Below are 18,518 nucleotides of genomic sequence, written 5' to 3' on the forward strand. Positions count from 1 at the left end.
CTTGCAGTTTAGTTTTAGTGGGTTTTAAGGCTGTAACAGAGGGGGGTGATCATGAACTCTGTTTCAGTGAGATATTTTTCTTCTCTTGACTTAGATTAGAAAGAATTGTAGGTAGCCAAAGACATGGTAGAATGTTGGAGTTCAGCTCCTGTAGTGAGATGAAGAGTGATAATCAGGAGGCCAGGAGAAAAATTCAGTTAGAACTCTTTAATTTTATTGATTAGGATCACGAATATATATACCTTAAATGCTCATAGGTTTGATACAAATCGTATCAAAATCTAACAAAATCTACTATGATGTAAATGATTAAACCCCTTAAGCCCCAAATCTTGATTACTTAGAAAAGTAAATAGTTGAGATACGCATCAGTGTAAATTTTATTATGCCATTATCTTAGGTACCCTTCTTCCAAATGCTTTTAGCTTCCTTGTGGACATTCATTCCTATCCTAAGTTCAAAGTATATCTTTAGTCTGTTGAGTAGTGTTTGCATTTTGTTTCACTCACTAGAATCCCAATTTTTAATACTATCAAGCATGTCTCTGCCACTGAGATGTTGGTGAGCCAAGTTATGATAAGATTTAAGACCTGGAAGGGATTCTTACCTCCTGGTCCTCTAAGGTAGAATAATAATAAAAATAGTATTTAGAGAGATATTATAGTAAATACAGCTTTGGGCCTTGAGTCATGAAGAGCTGAGTTCAACTCCCATCTCAGAAACTATGTAACCCTTGGGCAAATCACTTAACTGTTTATCTCAATTTCTTTTTTTTTTCCTGAGGCTGGGGTTAAGTGACTTGCCCAGGGTCACATAGCCAGGAAGTGTTAAGTGTCTGAGATCAGATTTGAACTTGGGTCCTCCTGAATTCAAAGCTGGTGCTCTATCCACTGCGCCACCTAGCTGCCCCTGTCTCAATTTCTTTATCTGTAAAATGAGCTAGAAAAGGAAAAGTCAAACTACTCCAGTATTTTTTGCTAAGGGTCATGAAGAGTTTTTCATTTCATGATTGAAATGACCCCATAGTAATAATCATAATGAAGTTATTTGGAGGAGGTGAACAAGGGAATAACTGAGGGATACTTATAAATTTTGCTCTTAATGAGAAATTCTCATCCAAAGGGCATGCCAGTGTTCTTTCCCTGAATTAGTCTTCATTGATATATCTGTGCCAAATGTAACATCTAAGAATATATATCCATATATTTGCAGCAGCAGCTATATTTTCAATTCAACATTTTAAACTCAATCCTTCCTAATTAGTATATTGTTCATTGCTCATTGCTTATTAATGTGTGTGATACAACTATCACTGATTGAAGTGGGGCAGCACTGAGGTCTGTGAACAAAGCCAGGAGGTCAGTCATCAGCATCCATTTATGGGTTTGGAGCCATTGTTTTTTCTCTCCCTTTGGAGAAAATAATCTGGTGTGATGGAACCAACATGGAGTGTTGAGATGAGAACATGAAGATTCTGCCAAGAATCAACTGGCATGTATTACTAGCTGTCACAATTGGTATAGGTATATATTCACATGAAAAAACACTTACGTGTACTCTGGACCAGTTTCTCTTTGAACTTTGAGTGTGAAAATTTGTAAATGCTCATCAGCCTTTCTCTTGTTCATCCTTCTCCAAATAACATTGTTGTTTCAGTCATGTTGTTCCCATAGCGTTCCAGTTAGGTCTGACTCTCTGTGACCCCATTTGGGGTTTTCTTGGCTAACATATTGGAGTGGTTTGCCACTTCCTTCTCCAGCTCATTTTAAAGATGAGGAAACTGGGGCGAATAGGTTTAGGTGACTTTCCCATGGTCACATAGCTGGTCAGCGTCTGAGGTGGGAAGTGGAATATGATGTCAGAATTATTTTCAGAATAATAATATAATAAAGGGTTTTCATTTCCCAAATGGAAAATGTAGATCTGATACATAGATTTGCCCATTTTTGAGGACATTCTTTCCGGTGTGTTGACATTTGGTAGGTATGAGCAGCTGGGCTCATGCACTCCACTCTGGCCTTCTCTTCTTCCTATACCTTTTCTTGGATGCTATTCCTTAAACCATTTCTTCATTGGAAGGCATTACAGCTAGTATGTCAGCCATACATCCATTGCCCTTTGGACAATGAAATTGCGATTCTTTGAAGACTGTGGTGTTTCAAGATTGGCAGTCATATAACATCACTGGGAGAATATTGTGATGTTAAAAAGACAGACACAAATGTCCATCACATTAATAATACCTTGAATTGCATTCAAGGTATTTCTTGATTTATCCAATTAGACTGTAAACTTCTCTAAAGGTCAGGAAGAATATCTTCTTGACTTTTTTTATATCTTACACAATATCTAGCACAGACTTGGACACACAGTATTACTTGACAAATGCTAGTGCCATTCATTCAAAGGGAAGAATGAATTAATTGATTTCTGCATTCTTGTGTGGTCAGTCATTGGAATCCTTTGAAGCGTTGTTAGCTTGTACTACCGAGTTCCTGAAAGTCACAAAGGTTTCTCATTTGTCTCTAAGCTTCTTTTTGCCTTTGTTTTTGGCAGCTGCTCCGCAACTCAGAGGTGGCAGTCATGACAGATGACACCATCATCGAACTCCTTATAAATTTTGTCCAAAAAAATGAACCAGTGACCCAGCAGCTGGTGCTAAGGGCAGCAGGGAACTTTGGGATGCATAAGGAGACGGTAAAGTTTGGGGGGGGGATAATGTGGGGGATGGGGGAAGGTAACAGCTTGAGCATTGTACCAAAAAAAGTGCTCTCAGCAGGTGCTGCCATCTAGGAAGGACTGGGCAGAGGTGGGGTCCTGGAACCTCTCTACCTGTTTCTGACCAAGCCCAAGATGCCGGCCAAAGGCATCTGCTTAAGGACTTGGAGCTTTACCGGGGAAAAGCTCTCAGAGCAAGTTCCCTAACAGCTAGATTGCTAGGCCACATAGTCAGTGTCCTTAGAGAATTTGTAGGAAAGTGGGATAGGAAAATGCATGCTATCACCCAGATCGATGCTGGTGGAAGTTGATGGAAACATAGGGAGTTGAGGATAAAGGAGACCCAGATAGGGATCTATCAGCTGTTTCTGGCCCCTAGTCCCTTGGAGTGAATGCAACACAGTTCTTTAGTCCATGCTCAAAGGCTCCCCCCCCCCCCACTGGGGAAGGATCCTCCCCACTTCTCACCCGAGTACCAGGCCATTTCAAGCTCAACATGAGGTTCTGGGAGGTGGGTAGAGTTGCGTGACATCTCTGGCCCCTGGGAGCTAGATTCCAAGCTCCTCACCCTCTGCGGGTCTGTGCAGAACAAGTTCTTCCGAATGCTGCAGCCCTACGTCCTGAGCTGCTGCTACTCCACGAACTCCAAAGTGGTGACGGAAGCATTCCTGACTCTGAGATGCATTATCTACAACCTCACCTGGACCGACTCTGTCATACTGCTCATTGAGATCTCCTGTGCCCTGCGGCCCTTCTTTGATGATGTAAGGTTTCAGGGTGACTGGGATTTTGGAGGGGGTGCAGAGAGACAGCAGGTGGAGGCCTTTTCTATGTCCAGCTGCCATCTTGGAAATCCCAAAGAAATGAATTCAACCTCTGTTCAATTTTTATAAGTGTTTATAAGCAGTATTCTGGATGCAAAGAATGCAAACAGAAATGATCCCTGACCTAAATAACTGGCTCTCTACTAGAAGGAGGAAAAGGATTGTGGAAAGAGCATTGGATATAGACTCAGATCAATCTTGCCTCTTGCTTAATCTCAGTTTTTTCATCTGTAGAATGGGAATAATACTAGCAGGGTTGTTGTGAAGATCAACGTGGTACTATGTAAAAGAGCTATAGAAATGCTAGCTGTATGTTAACAGTATTATTAGTGTCAATAATCATAGAAAAATGTATCTCCAAGGCATGTCATGGCAGATAAACAACTGGCTTTGGGTCAAGAAAACTTGCATTCGATTCCTACCTCTTGACTAAATCTCTAAAACCAAAGCTGAGGGACAGTAGCAGAGGGAATTTTCTAACCTGGAATACCCCATCTCAGTAACATTATAGTCCACACCTCTCCCTCCTCCCCAAATTGCATGCATGTAGCACAAGTGGATTTGGGGAGGGAGAAAGCAGCAACAACAGAGGCACTCGGGCTTTGTGGGGACTGTGACGTGGGGCTGAGCCTTGAGAGAGGGTAAGGATTTTGAGAAAGGGAGGGGAGGAGAATGGAGTATGAGAAATGATAGAGAGAGGATGTTGGGCCATTCTGACAAAAGTGGCATTTGACTTGGGAGAATAGGTTGTATGCAGAGAAGAAGGATCCTAAATGGAGAGTGATGGGGACGTGAGGGAAGGTCAGCCCCATTCTTCTAGATCAATGGTCCTCAAACTTTTTAAATAGGGGGCCCGTTCACTGTCCTTCAGACTGTTAGAGGCCAGACTATAGTAAAAAAAGCTCACACTCTGTCTCTGCCCCTCAGCCCATTTGCCATAACCCAGCGGGTGCATAAACATCTTTAGCAGGCTCATCTGGCCTGCAGGCCGTAATTTGAGAGCCCCTGTTCTAGATATATCTGAGGGAGAGTCAAGGAAGGTTTCATAATTGCATATGTTTAACCTATATTAGATTGACTGATGTCTTGGAAAGAGGAGAGGGAGAAAAATTTGGAGGGGTCAAGGAAGATTTCATAATTGTACATGATTGTTGTCTTGGGGAGGAGAGAGGGAGAAAGGAAAAGAGAAAAATTTGGAACAAAAGTTTTTGCAAAGGTAAATGTTGAAAACCATCTTTGCATGTATTTGGAAAAATAAAATACTATTATAATTTTTTTTTTAAAGGAAGACTTCATGCTGCTAGTAGTATCCGAGTGTGTACAGGGAGGTTAATTTGTGAGAAGCTCAGGATAACCCTAGAAGGAATGGGCCATAGATTTTTTTTTTTAACATTTAAAATTTTTTTTCCATTTTCAACAGTTACTTTTATAAAATTTTGATTTCCTTTTTTCTAACCTCCCTCCCTTCCCTCTCCCTTCCTCAAGGCAGCAAACAATCTGATATAGGTTATACATGTACAATCATATTAAACACATGGACCCGAGTTCCTTTGGCCAGCAGAAGATCCTAGTTGTGTATGACTGAGCAGTGAGCTGGATCTTGTTAACTTGCAATCACAGAATATTTGAGACAGACAGGGAGGACCTTAGACTCTACCCATAGGGCATGAATTTTGAGCTAGAATAATAATGACAACAATAGCCAGCATTCATATAGTGCTTTGAAGGATTTGAAGCTTTTATAAAACATCTCTCTTATCCTCACAACAATCCTGGAAGATAGAGGCCGTTATTAAGGCCAAATCCAACTTTTAGCCCAGGGGTTCTTAACCCTAAGTTCCATGGATAGGTTTTAGGGGGTCCACGAACCTGAATGGGGGAAAATTCCATCTTTATTTTCATTGCTCCCTAACGGCAATATAACAGTTCCTCTAATTATTGAAGAACGTTATTTTTAAAAGGGCCTCCTAGGCTTCATGGGATTTCCAAAGGAATCTGTAACACCCCCAAAAGTCTTCAATCACCATCCTAGTCCAGACCCCGCCTCTTCCAGATTGGGCCTTGACTTTTTTTCCACCCAAGGTCCCACCAGAGGCCAGTGGCAGAGCTGGGATGGGAAAACAGGTCTCTGAATTCCTTGCTACTCTGGGAAGGGAGCTGGAAAGGATGGAGAACCCAGGGGCGGACATAAGGAGAGGAGAGAATAGGGGAAAAACAGCCCTCAGCCTGGGCTCTAGCCAGATGTGTGTGTATTCTCAGCTCAGTATTTTGGGGTCAAGGCTGTGCTGGGTTTAGGTAACACAGGCAAATATTTTTGCACATGTGGGTCCTTTTCCCTTTTATATGATCTCTTTGGGATACAGGCTCAGTATAGATGCTGGATCAAAGTAGGACTATGATTCTAAGGCTGCTGGCTGAGGGGAAATATTAGTGTATATACTCATTTGTATGTCCCCTTCCCCTCTCTAGGAGTCGGACGACCTTCGCTATAATTCAATTGACATGTTTGCTGCCCTCTTGGCCAAGGTGAAACGAAGGTTCTTGATGGCTCCTTTTAGGTACCAGGTCCACTGCAGCCTGGTTCCCCTGATGTTCCACCTGCAGGATGAAAACATCAATGTGGCCCATGTGAGATCCAAGACCCCAGGTTCTGGACCTTCCCCTCCCAATCATATTTTCCCTGTTCTCCTCGGGAAATCAGCACACCCTGGAGCTGATTGTGGAGAGAGATGGGACAGGTCATGATATATCACTAGAGGATGTCTCTTTTTTCCCCAGAGATTTTCAAAATCTCTAGCAGGGTTTCCCTGCCTGGAAACAAGGAAGGACTGGATAATATGACTCTCTGAATCCTGAAATTACTATAAGAATCATATCCGGCTCTGGGTCAGAAGTCATCATACAGAGAAAGGAAATACAGATTGACCCCAAAGCTTTCTTCTGGACCCTGGCTTCAGTTTTTTTCCTATCTTTTTCTGGGCTGACCCAGGCTGAATAGGAAAGGAGGGATGGAGGTAGGATGGGGGAAGAGATAGACATGGAAGTTAGGCTCAGAGGCAAATCACAGGGGAGAGATGAGGGCATGGAGGTCCTGCCTCCCCCTGCCTCCACCAACTCTGCTATTTTTGCCTTATTTGTGGCAGATAACATGGCGACTACTTGTGTGATGCTGCAGACTTTGTCTTGGGGGGGGGGTATGTCGTGAGGGCGGGGGAAGAGGGGGCACTGAAGGTGCAGCTAAATTGCTGTCCTGGACTTGGGAGTCACCAAGTTGGAAGGCATTCCATGTAACTGGTAGTATGAGCAGAGAGGCAGCTGAGGCTCATGAGAGGGGGCCACACATAGCTTTGTGCCAACTGAGGGATTTCATTGTGACCTCCTTTGATCTTGTGGAACTACCACAAGTCCATGGTGATTCAGACTTGTCATGTTTCAGTCCCTGCCAATATTCTCCCCTCCCCATCTAGGGACCACAGAACTTTGAGGGAAAGAAGGAACCTCCCTACTTTATCTCCTTTTGTCTTTGCAGGCTAGCAGGGACGGCCTCTGCCACTCTGCTAAAATTCTGGTCTGCCCACGGCTCAAGTCGGTGTGCAGCAACAGAGACATGTTCACCATTGGGAGGACCCTGGTAAGTCAAAACACCCCCATGTTGTCGACCATCCTGCCACAGATGGAAGGGTGGGGAGGCACATTTCTTTGTATCACTGTCATGATAGAGGGGGAGCAGCTGTGTCAGGGTCCTGTGGTACAGGGCAGAAGGAACTGGGTGTGAATCTCACCTCATACACTAGGGGAGAGAGCCTGGGCAAGTCATTCGCCTTTTGGGGGCCTTCAGTTTCTTCACCCCTAAGGTGGAGAGTCCCTTCCTGTTCTAAATCTATGATCCTGCTATAGTCCTTAGGGGGTGATTTCCTCCTCCTCCTCATCATGTGACTGTTGCCATGTTGGCATGGGGCCAAGAAGGTAATGGAGACTCAGCTTTTGTCCTGTGGGGCCTGAGGGTGTCCAGCAAGAGTCACATTGACTTGTATGGACACTGAATAATAATGGCTGTCATTCCATGTGATTTCTAAGCCATTTTACACAGATTATCTCAGATTTGATCTTCACCACAATCTTGGGAGGTAGATACTGGTATTACTCCCATTTTACAGATGAAGAAACTAAGACTGAAAGGTTAAGTGGCTTATCTAGAATCCCACAGTAAGTATCTGAGGTGAAACTTGAACCTTGGTCTTCCTGCCTCTAAGGCTGCTGCTCCAAACAATTCCCTAAGACCTCACATTTCTGGGTCAGGGCTGATTTGCACTGATAGAAACTTCCTCTTGTGATGAAATCACAGGTCAGGTAATAAACTGAAACTGGCCCTTTAGGTTTCTACTTGCCTCTTCTTCCAGCTGGAGGAGCAAAAGGACAAAATCCCCTGGTTTTTGAGTCAGAGCCTCAGCTACTTTAATAATCCCCAGTCTGGCATACGACAAGCAGCTGTGTGGTTGACAAGTAAGGCCTCCTCTCCCGTCCCATCCAGTCCCATCCTGTCCTGTCCAGTCCTGTCCCATCTATTCCCTTCCCATCCAGTCCAATCCCACCCCATTCAATCCTGTCCCAACCAGTCCCATCCTATCTCATCCCATCCTGTTGCATCCTGTCCTGTTCCATCCTGTCCGGTTCCATTCTATCCAGTCCTGTCCCATCCCATCTAATCCTATCCTGTTCCATTCTATCTCATCTCATCCTATCTTGTCTCATCCTATCGAGTCCTGTCCCATCCAGTCCCATCCAATCCTGTCCTGTTCCATTCTATCTCATCCCATCCTGTCTTGTCTCATCCCATCCAGTCCTGTCCCATCCAGTCCCTTCCAGTCCTGTCCCATCCAGTCCTGTCCCATCCAGTCCTGTCCCATTCAGTCCCTTCCAGTCCTGTCCCATCCAGTCCTGTCCCAACCAGTCCCATCCAGTCCCATGCCATCTCATCCCATCCCATCCTGTTCCATCTCATCCTGTCCCATCTAGTCCCATGCAGTCCCATGCCATCCTGTCCCGTCCCTTCTTATCCCGAGGTGAGCCTCACCTCTCCAAAACAAGAGAACAAATCTCTGGTGCTGAGTCTTATTGAGAAAAGCATAGAGAACTCTTTTAACTATTTGAGAGATTTTTTTTGCTACTATCCTTTTCAGCCCAAAAGTCCCCAGCAGGGCTGAGCAGTCTTCTCCCAGCAAGAAGGGTAAACTCAACCAGTGGTCAGAGCACACACTTTACTACCCTGTTGAGTATCACAGCATGGGAAAGGATTTAAATCTGGGAAATAGATGCTCCCAACAGTTGCCTGAGTGACCTATGACAGGCCATTGTCAGGGCATCTTGGTTCAGTGGATTTGGGCTTCAGATCTGCCTCACATACTAAATGACTGATCCTGGACAAGGCCCCCTTTTAACCTGTTTCCTCATTTATAAAATTGAAATAAGAAGAGCAAGGTTGTTGTGAGGATCAAATGAGATCAAACATGTAAAACTCTTTGTAAACCTTAAAGCACCATGTAATTGGGAGCCTTTTAAAGCGGGGGAGGAGGGAGGCTTCCAGAGCATGTCAAGAGAGCACTGTCTGACTACTGAGGGAACTTTGTGTCCTTGGATAGGCCAGATTATCCAGCTCAAGGATCTAGAAGGTGAGGAGGAATATCAAACAGTCTCTTCAGGTGAGGAGTGGCCCCAGTGCCAGACTTTTGTGTCATGGAGGAGGTAGGTGGAGACATGGGCAAGGGTTTGGTGGGCCAGAAACTAGGGACCAGTTGATATTCAAATAATAGCGTCAACTCTCAATTATGCACTCTGGTGGAGGGATAAAGAAAGGTGGGAGATCACCAAAACCCTGGTAAGGCAGCAGTGAACTATCCTCGTAATCATGTCCCGCTGACCCACCACCTGCTTCCAGATCTAATGTATTTTTGAATCAGTACCCACTGTTGGCTGAGATACGATCTTGGGTGAACTAGGTGAACATTGCCCCTGACAAGAGGTTTGGCGAGACTTTGACTTTCTCTCCTGCAGGGATTCTCCAACCCTCTCAATACTTCGGAATAAAGTTGAGGTCATGCTTCCCTCCCATTTGTAATGCATAAGTTATGAGTCAATCTGTACTTTTTGATAGTGTTTGGGCCAAATCACTTTTACAAGTTTTCTTCCTTAATTCCACCTTTCTTATTCTCTTGGGCTCTGCAAATACTATTCCCTGGACAATGCAGAGGGAACTTTTGGATCCCAGGTGACCATTTTTTGAGGCTCTTAAAGCACTTTACAGCTGATTAATCCCCCTGGTCTTCTGGCAGGAAAGGGAACAGAATGGGGACAATGAGGCAGGTGACAGTAAAATCAGGAGATTGAGCCAATTTCTTAAGTCCCACCTCCATCCCAGGACAGTGTAGGTTTGTTGGAGACTTTGGCCAGGGAGCCAAAATCAGTTCTTTGTACAATTGTGACCCTCAGGTCCAAACCAGGGCATTCTCCTTTCCCCGGTTAGCTCCTTAGCCCTTAGCCCTTCTCTTGCCCCAAATTCCAAAGTGCCACTTACAGATTTGTGTTGCAGCCTTAAAGCATATGAAAAATGACCCAGACCCAGCCGTCTCCTGCTTGGCGACACAGACCATCTGCATTCTGGGGGTCAAGAGGATTCAACAAAGACGCTGCTGGCACGTGATTAACTTCATCTGCTGTAGGCACATAGGCAAAAAGGTGAAGTGCTGAGCTAGAGGCCCAGGTACTATTCTCTGCCCCCAGGGCCTTTGCTCAGGTCTTGCTTCTTCATCTCTCAGCCCCAGCTACCCTCATAGGCCAGCCGCTTTCCTGATGTGGATACTGCTCCCTTACTGTCCCCATATTACTTTGTATTTTTTCTCTGTGTATTTATCTGGAATCAGGAAGGTCTGAGTTCATACTGGGCCTCAGGCACCCTAGGCAAGGCAATTAATTTCTAGCTGACTCAGTTTCCTTATCTGTAAAATGGGGGTGATAACAGCACCCACCTCAGAGGGCTATTGTAGGGATCCAATGAGGTAATATTTGTAAAGCACTTAGCATAGTGTTTGGCACATAGTAAGTGCTATATAAATGTTAGCTTATTATAAGTGCTTGCTGAAATAAAATGAGGTTTCTGAGCCATGTACTCATGATGTTATTTCTGCAAAATTTTCATAATAAAGAAAGAAAATTGGAGTTGGCTAAAGTCAATGTCCCCCCTCCCAACTTTTTTCATATTTTGTTTGTGAAATATCAAGTGAAAATAACTTCATTTTATTCCCCCAGTCAAGTCAGACTCTAGGCTGATTCCTGAAAACTCTTCCACCTCTACTTACAATCCAACAGTCCAAAAGACCAAGCATTAATTGCCTACTTAAGAGCAGACATTCTTTTTTTTTTCTTTTTGTATTAAAGCTTTTTATTTTCAAAGCATATGCATGGATAATTTTTCAACATTGACCCTTGCAAAACCTTGTGTTCCAAATTTTCCCCTCTTTCCTCCCACCCTCTCTCCTTCCCCTAAATGGCAGGTAATCCAATATATGTTAAACATGTTAAAATGTATGTTAAATCCAATATATGTATACATATTTATACAATTATCTTGCTGCACAAGAAAAATCAAATCAAAAAAATGAGAAAGAAAACAAAAAGCAAGCAAACAACAATAAAAAGAGTGAAAATACTGTGTTGTGGTCCACACGCAGTTCCCACAGTCCTCTCTCTGGGTGTAGGTGGCTCTCTTTACCACAAGGTCATTGGAACTAGTCTCAATCATCTCATTGTTGGAAAAAGTCCATCAGAATTGATCATCATATAATCTTGTTGCCATGTACGATGATCTCCTGGTTCTGTTCATTTCATTTAGCATCAGTTCATGTATGTCTCTCCAAGCCTCTCTGAAATCATCTTGTTGGACATTTCTTATAAAACAATAATATTCCATAACATTCATATACCATAACTTATTCAGCCATTCTACAATGATGAGCATCCACTCAGTTTCTAGTTCTTTGCCACTACAAAAAGGATTGTCACAAACGTTTTTGCACATGTGAGTCCCTTTCCCTCCTTTAAGATCTCTTTGGGATAGAGGTGCAATTGAAACACTGCTGGATCAAAGGATATATACACAGTTTTATAGCTCTTTGGGCATAATTCCAAAATGCTCTCCAAAATGGCTGGATCTATTCACAATTCTACCAACAATGTATTAGTGTCCCAGTTTTGTTATCCCCTTCAACATTTGTCAGTATCTTTTCCTGTCATTTTAGCTAATCTGAGAGGTGTATAGTTGTATCTCAGAGTTGTCTTAATTTGCATTTCTCTGATCAATAGTGATTTAGAGCAACTTTTCATATGACTGGAAATGTTTTTTCTTCATCTGAAAATTGTCTGCTCATATCCTTTGACCATTTATCAATTGGAGAGTGGCTTGAATTCTTATAAATTTAAGTCAATTCTCTATATATTTTAAAAATGAGGCTTTTATCAGAATCCTTAAATATAAAAACATTTTCCCAATTTATTGCTTCTCTTCTAATCTTGTATGCATTAGTTTTGTTTGTACAAAAACTTTTTAACTTAATATGACCAAAATTATCTATTTGGCATTCAATAATGAGTTCCAGTTCTTCTTTGGTCACAAATTCCTTTCTTCTCCACAGATCTGAGAGGTAAACTATCCTATGTTCTTCTAGTTTGCTTATATCACTCTTTATGTTTAAATCATGAACTCATTTTGACCTTATCTTGATATACAGTGTTTGGTGTGGGTCAGTTCCTAGTTTCTGCTATACTAGTTCCCAATTTTCCCTGCAGTTTTTGTCAAATAGTGAGTTCTTATCCTCAAAGCTGGGGTCTTTGGGTTTGTCAAATACTAGATTGCTATAGTTATTGACTATTTTGTCCTGTGAACCTAACCTATCCCACTGATCAACTAATTTATTTCTCAGCCAGTACCAAATAGTCTTGATGATCACTGCTTTATAATATAGTTTTATCTGGCACAGTCAGGCCACCTTCATTGCCAATTTTTTTTTCATTAATTCCCTTGAAATCCTTGACCTTTTGTTCTTCCAAATGAACTTTGTTATTATTTTTCTAGGTCTATAAAATAATTTCTTGGGAGTTTGATTGGTGTGGCACTAAATATGTAAATTCATTTAAGTAGTATTATAATTTTTATTATTTTTGCTCAGCCTACGCATGACCATTTGATGTTTTTCCAATTAATTAGATCTGACTTTATTTGTGTGAAAAGTGTTGTGTAATTGTGTGCATATAGTTCCTGACTTTCCCTTGGCAAGTGGACTCCCAAATATTTATATTATCAGCAGTTATTTTAAATAGAATTTCTCTCTGAATCTCTTGCTGATGAATTTTGTTGGCAATATGTAAAAATACTGATAATTTATGTGGACTTATTTTGTATCCAAGCAAAATTAGTTTAAAAGCAAGAGGAGGCATGAATATTTTAAGCATCAAAGAAGGTGTCTTTAAAAGAGGGAGAGAGAGAAGATTGGGGACAGAAAGAGTTGTTTGGAGGTTTATCGTAGGAAAAATAGCTATTCCATGTGGGCTTAGATCAATTTCTCCCTATGCAAGTCTTAAGACTTAATTAGTATGGGGAATAAGGCTCCAATTAGCTTTCTGGTCATCTAAGAATTGATCGACTTTTTACTACTGTGTGAGTCAATCCAGCTTCCAGAGATCTCCCTATGGAGGTGAAGATAGCTGTATATACCTAGATCAATGCTGGGTCATTGTTAGATATCAATTTATTTCCATTTTTTTATAATAGCTTTTTATTTTTCAAAATACATGCAAAGATAGTTTTCAACATTCACCTTGCAAAACCTTGTATTCCATATTTTTCTCCCTCCCTTCCCATTTTCCCCCTTCCCTAGACAGCAAGTAATTCAATACAGGTTAAACTTGTGGCATTCTTCTAAGCATATTTTCACATTTGTCATGCTGCACAAGAAAAATCAGATAAAAAAAGGGAAAAAAATAAGAGAAAAGAGAAAAAAGCAAGCAAACAAAGGTGAAAATACTGTTGAGATCCATATTCAGAGCCCACAGCCCTCTCTCTGGATGCAGATGGTTCTCTCCATCACAAATCTATTGGAATTAGCCTGAATCACTTCATTGTTGAAAAGAGCCAAGTCAATCACAGTAAACTATGTGATCTATGAATTTATCATTACATTCAAATCTTCAAACTCCTTTTGTTAAATGTTGAGTGGTTTGTGAATGTTTTATTTCATAAAAACCCCAAATCTGAACTGATCTTTTTGGATTGACAAAGGAGATAGGAAGAGTGGATATCAGGTAGAGGGCATGTGTTTGGTGCAAAGGAATACCTTTTTATTAGACATTGGAGAAGAGAAATAAAGGAAGAGAGTGAGGTCACAAGGGTTTGAGTTACAAAGTGGGGGAAAGAAAACTTTCTCAGTAAAGCAAGTGAGGTCCTTTGCTAAGAGGAAGTAGGGAGGGAGGTTCAAGAAGATAGGAAGTTTAGAACAGCTTCTGTGAGTAATATGGTAGATAGTCAAATAGGGAAAAGTATAAGGATTGCTATGATGTTAATGTTATTTGATTCCTGCAAAATTGTTTTGTTTGAAAGTTTTAGTTGAGTAGTGAGGGCTTGTTGATATTGGAAAATGTAAATTAGTGTTGAAAGTAGAATTTCAACCCAAATCTCTCAGATTCCTCTAAACTCTATTCACTATGCCAGGTGGTCTTAATTATAGGGGTCAGAGTTGGAAAAGACCCCAGAAATCACTTATTCCAGTCCTTTCGTTGTATGAAAAAAGGAAAGCAAAGCCCAAATAATATAGATTTATTTGAATATTAACTTGGAATTAGGACAAATCTGAAAGGGAATTGAATACATTTTCATTTCTCATCAGTTGCTTAATCAACGATTTATTATCTTATTAATGCATTAGGCACTAGAAATACAAAGATCGGAATAAATAAGCAAAAGCTTGCTCTCAAGTTTATTTATCACAGGAGACATTAGTTTGGCACATCTTGAGCCATGTTGACTTGAATGGAAACTGGTATTTCTGCTTTGAATTGCAAGAGACAATACGACATTTCTCTGTCTCTGGATATCTAAAAGAATATAATGGAAAAGCCAAACAAGGAACCTAGTGCTGCTGGCTTGTTTGGTTCCTAACATCTGACTGATCTTACTATGTGCCCACTGTATGGTTTTGCCTATGGATCGTGCAGAGTTCTGGAGGTTGTTGATCCATCACTTGATGGAAATAGTGACTATACCCCAAATACCAGGACTCCTGTGAGCCAAATGCCTTCTGAATGTGACCCAGATTTTGTCACAGGTGACTAGGGCTCCCCATTTCTATCTGCTCCTATACACTTGAGTCTGTCTTCGACTGAATTGTCTTCCTCTTTTTCCTTCTCCCCTTCTCTCTGTCCACTTCTTTCCCCTCGCTATTTGATCTGACTGTCCCTCAGCCTTCATACTGCTATCTCTAATTCTCTTCTGAATCCAGTAGCTAGTTAACCTGGCCTTGGGCCATGACTGCCAGCTGGAGCCATTGCTTTGGTTTGAAAATAAACTTCAAAAACAAGATGAAAAACTTCTCTAATCTCTGGTTTAGCAAAGAGATTGTCACCCACTCTTTCCCCACTCCCAGTCTCATCTCTATCCAATGCCCAGGTTCCCTCCTCATCTGCTACCAGTTGTCAGGTGTGTTTGTGTGTGGAAAACATGAAGTACTTTTACATGAAGGGGGTTCTAGGGAGTTACAACACTCCTTAGCATGTTTATACCATGCAGTTGGTCCTCCCCATCTCCAAATGTGTATCATCAATATGTAAATAATGTAATCAATAATGTAAATCAATAATGTAAAAATCTTGCTTTTCCATATATATCTTGGATTATGAAATCTATTTTTCCATTTCCTGGGTAAAGGTCTCCAGAAATTGCTCTGAATCTTGTGACTTTGGGGTCCTACCTTTGGGTGTCATATCTCCAAAGGGTCAATCTAAGCATCAAAAATCAAGTGGGCTGACTTGGGAGGTGAATAGGATCTGACCTTCATGAGAACTGGGCAATAGAATCTAAGCCAGGAATCAGGGCAATTGCTTTTTCTCAATCTCAAGGCAAGGTTTTGAAATAAAATTTATTTTTCCATAAACTTGTGTTAGTTGTCCAGCTGGAGGGGATTCTAAAGACCAAATTATCAAACATGCAGGGGCACTTCACTTTGTGAACAGGCAAGCTATTGAAAAGTTTCTACGAAATCAACAAAAATGTTCATCTAATCTTATTTTAAATGGATATGGGGGTGGAAGCCAGCCAGTAGTAGACTATTTAAAGGAGTTTGAAGTGAACTTTTATCCTAAGCAAATCACTTCTCTCTTAAATTTTCTATTTTAATTGGGTTTCACAAACTGTGAATGATATTACTTTGGAAAATAAAGCTTGTTAGGTTTTTTTTTAAGTTAACCTGCTTGTGAAAGTATGATCTGCATGACTTTGTATATACACAATGGTTATGGTTTTCTTGCCTTGTCAATGGTGAGAAGAGGAAAAAATTTGAAACTGAAAAGAAAAATAAATAAAAGTTAACCTGGACACATTAAAAGAGGTCTGTTCTCAGTATTTATAGTTAGGATGGTACCAATGGAGATTTATCTCAGAATGCCAATTTTTAAAGATTCAGACAACAGCTCTCCCTAGCAAATAAAAATCGAGCTTAGCACTTAATTAGCAATTTTTTGGGGGAGGATGACAGATCTGTAATTTCATTTGTACAGTGAGGAAATGTTTCCAATCCCGGCTGACAATTGTTGGCAATTCCAAAGTCTCAGACTGTTGCCTAAGGGGCATTGAAAAGGAATGAACCAACATGATCTGGCTTAAAAGTCAATTTGTCCAAGGCAAAACTTGAACACAGAAACCTTTTTGATTGAGGCCAGATCTTTATCTGCTACATTTGGCTGTGTATTAGCATCAATAATTAATTAAATTTAGTAAGTATTTCCTATCCCTGTCCCACTCTAACTCCAGCTATGGATTTGCTTGGCTCCTATAGTAGTGTTTTCCCCACAGGGTCCTGTCCAAGGGACCAGTGTCTCAAGAGCTGACTCCTTCATATGATGGTGTCCTAAAGGAATACCTCTCCCCCATGGGATCCTGTTCTTAGGGCTATGCACTCCATCACCCCCAAGTGAGTATATGTTAAAAAATTGACTCAAAAACATTTTTCATGTTATTTGCCCCAAGACTCAGAGGCTTGAGAAAGATCAGAAGGCTCTCAGAGATAGGTGGTAGGTAGCTAATCTTGCTCCCAGAATAGTGGAAAGAGCACTGGACTCATGAGTGAAATATTCAAAGTCAAATTGCCATTTACCTTGTAACCATGAACATCTTCTTGGAACCTATATTCCTTATCTGTAAAATAGTGATAACAGCTAACCCACAGGATTGTTGTGAAGATAAACATTTACATATATATATATATATATATGTGTGTGTGTGTGTGTATACATATATACATATATATATATATACACACACATACAAATAAGTATGCATGTATATATACACAGATTATACATACATATACATGTATGCAAATATGTAAAAATTATATTCAGTGCTTAGCACAAGTTGGTGCTTGTTATTGTTGATTGATTGATTGATGGCCTCTAAGGTCCCTTCCAGTTGTAAAACTATCATCCTATATATTGTGAACTTATACAATCAAGAGCCATTTAATAGGTAGGGACTGTGTGACTGTGGGTATTAAATCACTTAGCTTTTCTAAGCCTTAGTTTTCTCAGTTATAAAATGAAAGAACTATGGTACATAGCTTAGCATTGTAGGGATCAATTAATGGAAAACTCAAAAGTTCTCTGCCTCTGGCAGCGAAGTTAGTGGCTTCCTCTTTATTATCAGTACTTAGTGGGCATTTTTCTTCAGGAGGGAGGGCCATGTTTTTGTTCCAAAGATGGCTTTTTACTCTTAACTATAAATCATTTCCATTCTTTTTCCAGGAAAATCAGGGTTAACATGTATAAAATACTTATTTTCTTCTTTGAGTTTCCTTCACTTCCCTTCATCCAGGCCTCTCCATGTCAACCCCAAGTTTGGAAAATCCATTCTAACTTCATAACTTTTCTATTATCAGCTTGAGGATCCCAGAATAAACTGAGCATTAGGTATTCGGTAAAAGAATTCTTTATCCAACAGCTCAGAGGCCCCTCTGATTCTTACTCCCTAGTCTCCTTCCCTCAGGTCTAAGGCTTTTTCTTCTAGACTTCGCCTCTAAGCAGAATCCCGCAATCCCACAGTTGAACATATTGTATGTTCATCATCAACAATCTTCCTGCCCCAGAACTGAGGCAAGAACACCTCCTGCCCTGAGAAGAGGCGCCTCAGGACTAACTAGGCCTCTGAATTTTAAGCCCATAATCATTTTTGCATGATGGGACTTCTCTCACCCTTACCTCCTCTCCAGGGGACCTCCCTTTGCGTTCTTTTGGTTTCAAGGAAGGACATCTTGTACCTCCCATACACACACCCAGAGCGTAATAGCCCCTTTATATTAATTTTGCACTTATGCTCTCTGCAGAGAGCCAGAATAAGTCCATGAACAGGAAAAGTCCAGGCCAGGATTACTTGAGACATGCTCTAAGAACTCAAAGCATTAGCTCATTGCCTTAACAACAGATGAAAGATACATTTAGGATAATCTTGATTGGAGAATTCATATGACAGGAACAAGGCAATGCAACTATTTGTATTTATAACTCTATTTTAGATACTTTGTTATAGTTTCTGCTATTTACAACCCTGGTTTGACAAATACCTTGTTATTCATAGTTACTGTTATTTATACTCTGTTAGGATAGATATCTTGTTATTGCTAGTTAGGGTGGAACTAAAATGTATAAATGACTATACTAAAAAAG

General features: G+C 41.0%; 1 protein-coding gene across 4 annotated transcripts in view; it reads left to right on the forward strand.

Annotated features, from left to right (window-relative positions):
* LOC141565548 (maestro heat-like repeat-containing protein family member 7) overlaps nt 1–10,991 on the forward strand; it is a 36,128-nt gene extending 25,137 nt beyond the window's left edge. For 2 of the 4 annotated variants that reach the window (XM_074308735.1, XM_074308736.1), the window contains 8 exons: nt 2,557–2,697; nt 3,306–3,482; nt 6,012–6,170; nt 7,072–7,173; nt 7,943–8,045; nt 9,182–9,241; nt 10,129–10,274; nt 10,845–10,991. In XM_074308735.1, the coding sequence (XP_074164836.1) occupies nt 2,557–2,697; nt 3,306–3,482; nt 6,012–6,170; nt 7,072–7,173; nt 7,943–8,045; nt 9,182–9,241; nt 10,129–10,274; nt 10,845–10,865 (909 nt within the window). In that variant the 3' untranslated portion in view covers nt 10,866–10,991. Of the gene's footprint in view, nt 1–2,556; nt 2,698–3,305; nt 3,483–6,011; nt 6,171–7,071; nt 7,174–7,918; nt 8,046–9,181; nt 9,242–10,128; nt 10,300–10,844 lie in introns of all 4 variants that reach the window. The other 2 variants (XM_074308734.1, XM_074308733.1) reach the window with 2 other exon arrangements.
* Nucleotides 10,992–18,518: the final 7,527 nt, after the last annotated feature.

This window comes from Sminthopsis crassicaudata, chromosome 4 (assembly GCF_048593235.1).
Source record: "Sminthopsis crassicaudata isolate SCR6 chromosome 4, ASM4859323v1, whole genome shotgun sequence".
NCBI classification, from domain to species: domain Eukaryota; kingdom Metazoa; phylum Chordata; class Mammalia; order Dasyuromorphia; family Dasyuridae; genus Sminthopsis; species Sminthopsis crassicaudata.